The 12,686-nt window shown below is 38.3% G+C and overlaps 1 protein-coding gene across 3 annotated transcripts in view; it reads left to right on the top strand.

Moving 5' to 3' along the window:
* Nucleotides 1-3,884, top strand: part of LOC134318318 (NAD kinase-like) — a 38,815-nt gene extending 34,931 nt beyond the window's left edge. For all 3 annotated transcript variants that reach the window (XM_062999176.1, XM_062999175.1, XM_062999177.1), the window contains 2 exons: nt 414-496; nt 2,516-3,884. In XM_062999176.1, coding sequence (XP_062855246.1) covers nt 414-496; nt 2,516-2,663 — 231 coding nt within the window. In that variant the 3' untranslated portion in view covers nt 2,664-3,884. The remainder of the gene's footprint in view (nt 1-413; nt 497-2,515) is intronic.
* Nucleotides 3,885-12,686: the final 8,802 nt, after the last annotated feature.

Genomic DNA, 12,686 nt, shown 5'->3' with positions numbered 1-12,686 from the left:
CACTCATCCTTTATTGTACATGTTGCTATAATATCATAGTTCCTGGTCTTTTAATATTATAAAAGCTTAAGGCCAGAAGTCCACTATATGTCAACACTTAACCATTGGATTGTAAACCAGATTTCTGTGGAAATTTGTGCCCATTCAGTGAAACCAGCATTTGTGAGATCAGATACTGATGTTCCTTATAAATGCTTCCCAGAAAGTGTGAAGCCAGTTTTAGCTGCAGCTGGGCAATTGAATGTTTAATGCTCATGGTTTTGGAATAGGATGTGTTCATGGTTTTAACAATCATGTTTTTAAAAATGTCCACAATCCATGTTATTTTTTTCTTTATTTCAATGTCAGATGTGGTATTAGTATGAAAAACTGCTGGACAGTTACTGACATGGCCTTATGTTCTTGATTTTTAGATTATGTTGTCCCCTGAGGCTAGAAGTAATGCCTGGGTTTCCTTTGATGGAAGGAAACGGCAAGAGATTGGACGTGGCGATAGGTGAGTCATTTCTCGAACTATTCAAAAGTACTGTTAGTGCTCTATAGAACAAATATAATTGTAAAAAACACACACACAAAAAAACTAATTTAAAAACCACTTTGACTTATTTTATTGCAGACAGTATGAACCCAAAATATTTCATGTTCTGATCAGGTTTTATTTGTAAATATCCATCCATTCCTGCATGTCAGGCCTGCAACACATTCCAGAAAATGTTAGGATGGTTTCAGTTACTACTTTGTAATTTTGCCATTCTTTCTCACAACACTTAAAAGACATTTTGGCACTGAGGATACCTGGCGATGAAGTGTTACAGCTGTTATTTTGTCTAATTCTACTGTCTTAACTTGTTTAACAGTATGGCGTTGCCGTCGTCACTTTTTTTGTTTCAAAATTCTCCACACACTTTTGGAGACAGGTCAGCACTGCAAGAAGTACCCTCTTCTTCCACAGCCATGCCTTGTGGTTTTGCATCACAGAAGTGTAAATTATCTTTGCCAAGGTCACTGACACAGCCCTATACCATGACAGACCCTGGCTTTGGACTTTGGTTGGTCCTTTTGTCTTAGGTAGAGAGCAGACAGCATCCGTTTCTTTCAAAAAAGACCTGGAATACTAGTTTGTCAGCGTACACAATACATGTTTCCACTGTGTGATGGTCTATACCAGATGCCCTTACTCTGATTCTGGGCATGGTTAACAAAGCTTCTTTTTTTACAAGTTTCAAGTGGCAGTTGTGAATGTAACTATGTATTGTAATTTTTGACAAAGGTTTGCCCATTACAAAGTAATCCCTTGCCCATGTGGATCCATCAGCTATTGATGAATGATATTTCAGATGGCACTGCATCATGGGTGTTCAGCATAGGCTTGCGTTTTTGCCCTTTACAAATAGGAAATTTCACCCGATTCCTTAAATTGTTTAATGATATTATGCACTGTACAGGGAGCAAAATGCTTATCCTTTCCATTCTTTCTTTGAGGTACATTGTTTTTAAACATGTCTATGTCAATGTTTTTTTCACACATTTTTTGACAAACTGGAGATCACTGGAGATCAGTCTTGCTCCTCAAAGTCTCAGCCTTTTGTGGACATTGCTCTTGTACCAAATCATAATTACGATTACCTGTTGACATCACGTGGTTTAAATCACATAAATATAATTTTTTTTTTACAAGCCCGAAATTGCTACCATCCAAACTTTTTGGAATATGTTGCAGGCCTGAAATGCTGCAATAGATATATTAACAAACAAAATGAAGCTGACCTGACAAAAAAAAACATGAAATATCATGAGTTTATACTGTCTGCAATAAAATTAAAGTCAGAGTAAATGTAAGAAACTCTGTGGGCTTTTTTTCATTTTTCATACTGTCACAACTTTTTTCTGATTGATTAGATTAGTTTTAGTAAAAAAAAATGCACTACATTGCCAAAAGTAAGTGAACACCTGACCATGAGCTTGTTGGACATCCCCTTTGAATGTGTGGTTAATAATTTTCCATAAACTTGTTAACAGTTTTATTTCATTTGTTTCATTTTCTATAACTCATTGATCCTAGTTGGGGTCGCGATGGGTCTGGTTTCACCAGGAAACACTGGGCAGAAGGCAGTATACTGAACAGGGTGTCAATCCATCACTAGGCTTTGTGCAAAGAGGGCCAAAAGACACAGTTTAAGCAGATTGGTATAGAAGGAGTCCAGTGGTCTTCACAGAGCCCTAACATCAACAGTATTTTATATCTTTTAAATAGTTATTCCAAAGATGTGAAATAAATGACTCCTCCAGTCCAACCTGACACATGCTATTTTGATGGAATTGGCACAAACCCCCGCACACACTCCAGACTCTTTCGGTAATCCCTCCCAGAAGACTGATTATGGCAACAAAAGGGTGTCACATTAATGCCTATGGATTTGTCTATTAGATGTCTACATACATTTCTGCTTAAAGTCTATGCAATCAAATCTCATTTTTAATTCAGCAATTTATGTTTTATTTCTCTTTTTTCCAGCATCACAATCACTACTTCATGCTTCCCTGTTCCATGTATCTGTTTCCGGGACCCAGTAAATGACTGGTTTGAGAGCCTGGCTCAGTGTTTACACTGGAACGTGCGCAAGAAGCAGAGTCACTTGAATTTGGAGGAAGAAGAGTACTAAAGCTAAACCTTGCCATGAAGCACTTACTTTGATTTTTTTTCAGGCCTCTCTGGGACCATTTATCCTAACTTTGATGACAGGCTTTTGTGAAGCTTTTTCAGTAATCTTTTGTGCTTTCTATGTAACAATCTTTTTTTAATCTAATTTGTAGAATGTTAAGGACTTTTGACAGTCATAAGCTGCCAGTAAGTCAGGAGTCATAGTGGGGTTTTATGATTGGACAGCATGATGGGTCCAAAAAGAAATGGCAGGTAAAGTCAACTCATGCACAGAGCAATAACCAATATTAATTGTGCCTTAACACAGGTGTGAGTAAGAATGTCTTATATTTGTCTTGAAGGTACAGATATTCTGTAAATGTGTGAAAGGAACTTTGGGGTGGGGTGGGGGGGGGGGCAGCCCATCTACACATTTGTTTTAGTCTGAAGTGGTAAAACTGTTTCCTTTTGAAAGTCTTACAGGTAGACAGCTGAAATTCAATATCTGATTCCCAGTATTACAGCTGTTCCATTCCAGGTCTATGAGGATAATGTTTTTTGTTGCTGTAGTTTTTTTTTTATTATTATTTGATCAGAGTTTAACAAGATAATGAGCAATATTTTATTAAGAATCATATATCTTAATGGCTTTATCCATTCCATCAAATATGTATGTAATCTAATTTATATATTTTCGTGAGTTATAGTTAGCTATTTAAAGTGTCCTTCAACTGATGAACTTTTCATGCGTCATGCCTATCCACAGGATGAAGACTTATCAAAGGGACAAATTTCATGTTACTACTTTTTTTGGGATCACGTGCACTTTGTCTGGTTTACCACTACAGAAAAAGAAAACTTTTACAGGTAATTTTAGCCATGAAAACTTGTGGAACAAGAAAATGACAACTATGTTTACACTTAGCTGAATAATGAAATATTGTGTGAATATTTTGGGTTTAGGTTTTTTTTTCTTCTTTTTTTTTTACTCAGTGTTTAGACCAGTCTTTCTCAGCCGTGGTGCCATCAAAAATATTCTGACATTAATTCCAAAAATCAATATTTACACAATTTTGTAGTCTCATACATGGGCAACATATTTTGCATGCCCTTTCTTAATGTGATATTTTCATATCACAATATCAGCACTGGGGTCAGTCTATGACTAAGTAAAGCCAGTTGTAAATAGCCAAAAAAAAAAAAAAAAAATTTCCCCAAAACCACACGATGAGTGTTTTATGAAGCACACAAACTAGCATGGAACGTTTTTTGAAAAAAAGGCTAGTCAATCTGAGCCGTGAACTTCATCATCCAGTGGTCTTAGGCTCTGGTTTCTGATTGATAGTAGTGTCATTTGCCCAACACTTTTGACCACTTACTTGTGGTGTGTGTTTGTTTGTTTGTGTGTGTGTGTGTATTTGTTGAACGACAGACTGATGCAGTGTAAATTTTTTTAATACAATGTAGACTGGGGTGACTCCAGAGTTTGCATACTTTTAAAGGGGTCCGTTCTGTGTCTGAAAAAAGGTTGAGAAACGCTGGTTTAGACCACAGATGAAGTTACATAAGTTCTTAAATACAAACGTACAACTTTAGGCAGTGGTAGCTCAGTGTGTAAGGTACTGGAATAGTTATCAGAAGTATAGTTGTCAGTTGCTGGTTCAAGCCTCACTAGTGGCAGTTAACAGGGCACTTAACTCTCGGTTGCTTGAATTTATTCAGTCACAGTTGTTTGTCGCTATGTCGTATGTGTAGTAAGACCATTTTAGTTAGATAAACTTATTATTGTTATTTATTTAGTGTACCCCTCAGTTTACACTAGCTGGTGACAAATCATTAATGTCTCTTATGGTTTGTCTTCAAAGGCCTTGCAGAGAGCTTTTGCTGTTTTGTAGCGAATAGGTGAAAGACCAAAAGGAAAAAAAACAGCAATACATAACATGATTTATTTAAATACATGAGATGCAATTTAAGTAAACTTTCTTTTTTGTTTACATTTTCGTCACCTTTTTTTTTTTTGTATTCATGCATTTTCCCACAACTTTCTCTTAATTTAGTTGTATCCAATTGCCTGATAATATTTCACCTCTACTGTTGCAAACCTCCACTTCTGACTGAGGGGTGCCAGAACTAACTCTGACACGTGTGCAGTAAGCCAATGTTAAGGTGAATGTGTCAATGCATCAAATCCAGTTCGCTGTCTAAAGCATTTTAGTGGACATACAGGCATCAAAACTTTATTTTGTGGATGACAATTTGTACAGGGTGAGTCAAAAGTCGCAGGACACTCTTTTATTTCAGAAACGAAAGGGAAAATGACATATCTGAATACCCCAGCAAGTAATGGGTGCGGGGGCCTATTTTTTAGGCTATGTCCAGAACATGGCCACCATCTTGAAAGCCGCCATATTGGATCAAGGGCAAGTTTTTCCAATGGGAAGGTGGTCATGTAGCATATCAACGAAGATCAGAATTTGCAATATCTCTTGTGGTTCAAAAGTTATCAACACAGAAAGTTGCAACAACAACCGGGAACGTTCCCTGTGATGCACAGCTATTTGACGTGTTCAATGTGTTGTCCCTGGTGCTGAACACAGAGCTGAAGGCGCTGGATCCAATCGTTATGAACCCGCATGAGAATCTCTGGAGAAATGCTGTCACAAGCCTCCACGATGCGGTGCTGAGGTGGTGTTTGTTGCGCATATTCTCAGCATACACAATTTGTTTGAGATTACCCCAGAGATAAAAATTGAGTGGTGTGAGATCAGGTGATCTGGGCAGCCATTCCACAGGACCACAACGGCCAATCCAATGACCAGGGAATTGAATATCCAGCCACTGACGAACACCTGTTTCGTAGTGTGGTGGAGCCCCATCCTGTTAGAAATAACTGGGGAAACTGCCATCTTCAGTCACAATGGATGGGAACACTGTTTCCTGTAGCATTGTCAGGTAGCGCTGAGCATTTAGGGTCTGGTCGATGAAAATGGGTCCGATTACACGGGTGCCCCATATTCCACACCATAACCTTCACATCACCTACAACTTTGGTGTCTGCCGTCCAGTGAGGGTTTTCGTCACTCCAGTATCTCATGTTCTGGTGGTTGACCTCACCACTGACATAAAAATTGGCCTCATCGCTGAACAGAATGCCCTGTGCGAATGCGGGATCCTGTTGATGTTGGTCTAACGCCCAGGTGCAGAACTCGACACGTCTATCAGGGTCATCCTCTGATAGTTTCTGCTGCAGCTGGATCTTGAAGGGGTTATTGGTATGAAGAATCTGTACAAGGGATGACTGGCTGACACCACATTCTGCTGTGAGACGTCGCGTGCTGCTTCGTGAACTTTTCGCAAAGACCATTGACCAAAACCATTGTTGAGGTTTCTTCGTTGGTAGCAGTCTTCGGACGACCACTACGTGACTTTTTTGACCACAGTCCCGGTTTCTCAGAGTTTGGCTATGAGGGATGCAACAGTGCTGTGTGGAATTGGTGGTCTTTCTGGGTGTCGGTTGTTGAAGTCTGCGGCTATGATACAGCAGCTGTGTTCCCTGGAATCCTCTCTTCTTTCATCATCTTCAGTTACCTGTAACGAACAACAAAAGTTTTGAACTTTCTGTGTTGATAACTTTTGAACCACAAGAGATATTGCAAATCTGATTGTGGCAATCGATTTCTGAGAAAATTCTGGTCTTCTTTAATATGCTACATCAGGGGTCATCAAACTACGGCCCGCGGGCCGTATACGGCCCCATTCTTTAATTTGACCGGCCCCTTTAACCACAGCAGCAATACATGTTGTCTGGCCACTGTTCATCTTCGAACTCACAGTATTATAACAGGGAAAAAATAACAGAGGAAAAAAAAATTGGCCACCCGGAGTCTCAGTAGATTATACGGCAGCGATCCAACGGGTGGCGTTCCAAGCATGAGGGGAGTGATTGGCGCATCAATAGAGAGATGAGTGACCGCAGCCACTGAACTGTGTTGCAAAGCAGTTAAGTGGGATTTCGTTATGAAAATCCTCATGTCCTGTGTTAATTTCATTAAAGATAATGCTCTTGACTACAGGCAGTTTCAGGAACTCTTGTCTGAGCTGAAGATGTGCTTTACTGAGAGTCGGGGCGAGTTTTGAAATGTTTTAACGACCTGCTCCCGGCGATCAACGCATTTATGCAGTCCAAAATCAAAACTCAAGCACATTGTTTAATTTTTATGCTTCTCTTTCCATTGCTCCCCGATCTCAATAAAACATGCACTCAAAGTAACTACCGTTTTCGGGAGCATCTATTTCTGTGTGCAGACTTTTTCGAAGTTGAAACACCTTAAATCTCCAACCAGATCCAGACTCACTGATCAACATTTATTAGCTATTATGACATTATGGCAGTAACAAATATGGAACCTGACGCTTACTGCCGTCAGGCAAAAGCAGGCTCACAGTTCACACTGATTTTTTAAGGAAACACTATGAGGTAGGATAATGGAAATTATTAAAATAAATAAAATGTCTGCATTATCATTATGAACTACAATTATACAAAGCACAGACAATACATCCAGTATACAAAGTAAATAGCTTTTTGGGTGTGTTTACTATTTCACCTGCGGTCCAGCCCCCCGAAACACTGAAGAACAGTAATCTGGCCCTTTGGTTAAAAAGTTTGAGGACCCCTGTGCTACATGACCACCTTCCCATTGGAAAAACTTGCCCTTGATCCAATATGGCGGCTTTCAAGATGGTGGCCATGTTCCGAACATAGCCTAAAAGATAGGCCCCCTCACCCATTACTTGCTGGGGTGTTCAGTTATATCATTTTCCCTTTTGTTTCTGAAATAATAGTATAAAAAATAATTACATTTATTACAATTTTGGCTTTATTTACCACTCATATTTGCAGATGAATTAAGCAAAATAAAAAAATATATAAGTCCACAAAGTTGAATCAGTTCATCTGGACACAAGCTTGTGTCCAGATGAACTGATTCAACTTTGTGGATTTCTGTACCTGGATTATTGAGCATGCATCAAGAGATAAAAATATAAGAAATCCTGCTTATATTGCAGTGCAACTGTTTAAGGGATTTACTTTGAAGGAAAAAAGGTAAGTGTTTTATGTTGGTTTTCTGCACTGCACTGGTCTATTAAACTGGTTCGAATTTCTGCAATGCTATCGGCCAGGTGGGTGTCTACACAGACATTATTGGCTATGGATAGGTGCCTTGTCTAGGGGATCCCTGCAATATGCCTAGTGTTTCCCAGTGGACCCGGACCTGCTTCAACCTTGATCAGGATGAATGTAAGAAAAAAGGAGAAACAGAGAGGTATACCTAATCTTTGTAATTCCTATTTTTGCAAAAACATTCCAAAAATATGACCGTTGTTTATGAGCAAGGATGGATCAAGGTTTCAGCACTTTGCAAAAAAAAACTGAGCAAATAGTCCAAGTTAATTTTACTATCTACAGTTTATATAATATTATATATAAACTGTAGATAGTTTATATAATATTTTAATGCCTGTGACCTTTGAGCCCTATGGCAACACCAGTAAAAAGTAACATGGTTATGTAAAAAAAAAAAAAAAAACACAGATCATTGCTGCATATGGACGTGCAAGTTAAAGACTTACACAAAATGAAAGCCACATATCAACCACATCTAGAAATGCTGAAACTTCTACTTATCTGAGATGAAAAGTGGAAATGTGTTGTGGTCTAACATGTCCACCTTATGAAAATAGTGCATGTTGTGTAATCCTTGTCAGAAAGGAAAAGTACTAGCCTTACAATTACCAATGCAAAGTTTAAAATCCAGTTTCTGTCATGACAGTGTAAGAGTACAGGTGCTAGACCAATCTGTTGGAAATTCAGACCTGTCTACTGAACACTGATGGTTACTCTAATCTGACCACATTTTTCAGTAACGAGTAATCTAACGCGTTACTATTTCCAATCCAGTAATCAGATTAAAGTTACTTATCCAAGTTACTGTGCGTTACTATTTTTGTCATTTTCCTTGGTAAAGATATATTTTTGCTTTCTTCTTGCGTCTCGGGGAGTGACGTCTGTCCTATGCGACAACTAAGTCACGGGCTGCGTCCGGAATCGCATACTTACAGAGTCTGTACTACAGTAGATTGGAGGAAGTATGCACTACTCGGCTGGTAAAGAAGTACATCTTACCCAGAGCGGTAGAGAGAACAGAGTGGCGACACTCCCATAGGGAACCGTTGGAAAGGGGGCGGGACATATTTTCTGTGCAGCTTCCGGGTTGTGGAGCTCTGTATAGTTCCAAACATCCCATAGAGCCCCATTCATTTCCACTACTTATCAAGCATTTTTAGCTGTTTGTTGCTTTGTTTTAAAAAAAATAATGAATTTGATGTCATTAATATACTTAATACTGTTATTGTTTAGCATTTGCTCAGCACTAAATGTTACATGTTTATCTTAATTAATAGGTATAACTGAATTTAGCTTAGTCAGCTAAGCTAAATTATTGACACTAGAGTCTTTTCACCTAAAATTGATTAATTAAAAGTTGATTAATCAAGAGTCTTGTTACAGAAATGATAATAAAACATCAGAGCCATAATAAATCATTATACTTTTACTTTCATTCTTAAGTACATTTGAAGGTAAATTTAGTTTAGTACTTTAGTGGAGGTAAAGAGTATTTTTACTTTTACTACTACTTTTACTGGAGTAATATGTTACCTTGGATATCTCTACTTCAACTCAACTACATGGTTTGTGTACCTTGTCCACCACTTACATTAGACAAAATGAACTAGTGCATATTAATTATGAATTAATTCATGTATTACATGTAGGAATAAATTATTACTTACTCATGAAATAAGACATGAATTAATGCTATTTCATGTACCTGCACTATAATGTTAAAGGTATTGGTACGGTAGTGTGTTTATGAATCTGTTCATTCAGTGCAGGTAAACCTTATGAATCCAGCCACATGGCTTAGTGTTTAACCAAAATGATTATTATTATGAATCCTCAGGAAAGTGAAGGGAGATTAGTTTATGTAAAAAACAAAACATAAAAAACTGTCTAATCTCTGTACTGTATATTGTCTCTACTACTTAATGATATCGCATTATGTAATGTATGCTAATATAATGTACTGTGTGTTAACAAGAACGACCTATTAAGTCATTATAAACATCAATCTTCCACTTCATATACCAAATTGATATTAAAGCAGATGCAGTAAATGTAAACGCAGTTGAAAATACCCAGAAATTGTACAAATGTTTATTATTTACTGTTTAATATTTCACTCACTGCTGCCTGTCCCATATGAGAACATGACAGCGCCGGGTTTGTTTGGAACTATTGGAGGGTTACATGAACCACGTGACCGCGTAGCGGCGAGATCAAGGAGTGTCGCAACTCTCTCTATCTACGGCTCTGATCTTACCAACGTCAAGTGAGGACGTGATGACGTAATATCACCATAGTTACAGACTCATTACAAACCCCACTCGCCAAAATTTAGGATATTTATCGTCTTTTTATTATTTATTTGTCTTTAAAAAAAATTATTTTATTTATCTTACTTACACTTGTGAACAGAGGACTCCGTTTTCCGCTATCTTTCTTGTTTCTTATTCCGCTTCAATCGCCTACGCAGCTCCAGTTGCATTATGGGATACATTAGCGGACCGCATTATATAACTAATAAAGTAACTTGTAATCTAATTTAGTTACTTTTAAAATCAAGTAATCCATAAAGTAACTAAGTTACTTTTTAAAGGAGTAATCAGTAATCAGATTACTTTTTCAAGGTAACTATGCCATCACTGCTACCGACCACCTAAGCATAATACTGATTTTATAAATGATTTTTCTACTTTCCTAACTTCACTCTGCTCTATGTCACCGAACACAATAGTTCTGGGAGACTTCAACATCCACATTGACAACAAAAACAATACATTTACAAAAGATTTCTTGTCATGCATCGATGGTTTTGGCCTGCAGCAACATGTGGACTTTCCAACCCACTGCAAGGGGCATACTCTAGATCTCATCTGCTGTTCTGGAGTAACCCCTCTGAATTGTACAGCTTCAGATCTTCCTATCTCTGATCATCACCTGATTTCTTTTACTGTGACACTGTCATCAGCTAAAACGAGTCCTCGGGCCATCTCATTTCGTAATATCAAGAACATCGATCATACTGCCCTATCATCGGGAGTCAGTGCTCTCCATTGGAACTATGGATCTGCTTCTACCCAAGACCTCATCTCTCATTACAACACAGAGCTGCATAATCTCTTGGATAATCGCACTGCACCATGGTACACTACTGAACTACGACAACTAAAAATCAAGGGCACGACAGCTCGAACGCCTATATAGGAAAAGTGGACTTACTGTGCACAAGGAAATGTACATAATAATCACCTACTGCATTATAAAGATGCTATCTTGGCTTCCAAATCTACCTACTATGGATCACTATTTAGGGCGTTTGAGGGTAACACCCGTGCACTTTTTTCTACTGTGAATAACATTTTGCAGCCACCGGACACTTCACCTAACCACATGTACTCAACTGAACTGTATGACAAGTTTATGTCATTCTTCAATTCCAAAATACAAAATATTCACCAGCAGCTGTACTCTCCACCTGTTAATATTATAAGCTATGACTGTATACAACAGCTCATGTACTATGTTCTTGTTCCCTATCTACTTTTGAACTTCCTACTATAACTGAAATAACCCGCCTTATCCATAAATCTAAACCTTCAACCTGCATTCTTGATCCTCTCCCTACAAACCTTGTCAAATCTTGCGTTTCCTCTCTGTGTACTCCTATTACTGCCATTGTTCAATCATCTCTTCTTTCTGGTTCTCTTCCTGCCCCTCTCAAGATGGCAACTATTACACCCATACTTAAGAAACCTAGCTTGGATCCCAATGACCTAAATAACTTTCGTCCTATTTCTAATCTACCTTTTATTTGGAAAATTGAGAAAGTTGTTTTTTGCTCAAGTTCATAAATATCTAATAGACAACAATTTATATGAGGCTTTCCAGTCTGGTTTTCTACATAGCACAGAAACGGCACTTCTTAAAATAACTAATGACCTTCTAGTGGCAGCTGACTCTAGTGGTTTGCTAACCATTCTCATTCTTCTAGATCTGAAGGCGGCCTTCGATACTATCTCACACAAAATCTTGCTGGACCGCCTCAAATCAATTGGACTTACTGATACTGTTTTTGCATGGTTTTTCTCCTATATTAATGGTCGTAGCCAGTTCATTCAACTCAAACATTTTCAGTCTCACCCATCTCTCTTATTTATAATTTACCTTCTACCTGTTGGTCAAATATTTAGGAAACATAAAATCCAATTCCACTGTTATGCTGATGACACCCAACTATACTTATCCACTAAACCTAATGCCTTCCTCCCACCTTCTACCCTATCTGACTGCTTAGACGAAACTAAAAACTGGTTCTCTAAAAACTTCCTGAAGGTTAATACAGATAAAACCCAAATTCTCCTTGTAGGAACTAAGACCACTCTCACCAAGACCAAATCGTTTACTTTGAACTTTGAAAACTCCGTCATTTCGCCTTCTTCCCAGGTTAAAAGCCTGGGTGTTGTTCTTGACAGTCATCTTTCTTTCAAAGCACACATCAATAACATTACACGATCTGCCTACTTCCACTTAAGGAATATCAACCGCCTACGCCCGTTCCTCAGTCAAACAAGTACTGCCATTCTCGTCCATGCGCTGGTAACATCCCGAATTGACTACTGTAATTCAATCCTATTCGGTTTACCTCATAAATCATTACAAAAACTCCAACTAGTCCAAAACTCCACTGCACGGATTATCTCTAGCTCACCCTCAACTAATCACATCACTCCAGTTCTCCGACAGCTTCACTGGCTCCCCGTAAATTATCGCATACACTTTAAGATCTTGTTATTCACATTCAAAGCTCTACATGGTCTAGCATCCTCTTACATCTCCGATTTACTCCAATTCTACAATTCT

Source organism: Trichomycterus rosablanca, chromosome 7 (assembly GCF_030014385.1).
Source record: "Trichomycterus rosablanca isolate fTriRos1 chromosome 7, fTriRos1.hap1, whole genome shotgun sequence".
Taxonomy (NCBI): domain Eukaryota; kingdom Metazoa; phylum Chordata; class Actinopteri; order Siluriformes; family Trichomycteridae; genus Trichomycterus; species Trichomycterus rosablanca.
This window is presented reverse-complemented; position numbering and strand designations above follow the sequence as displayed.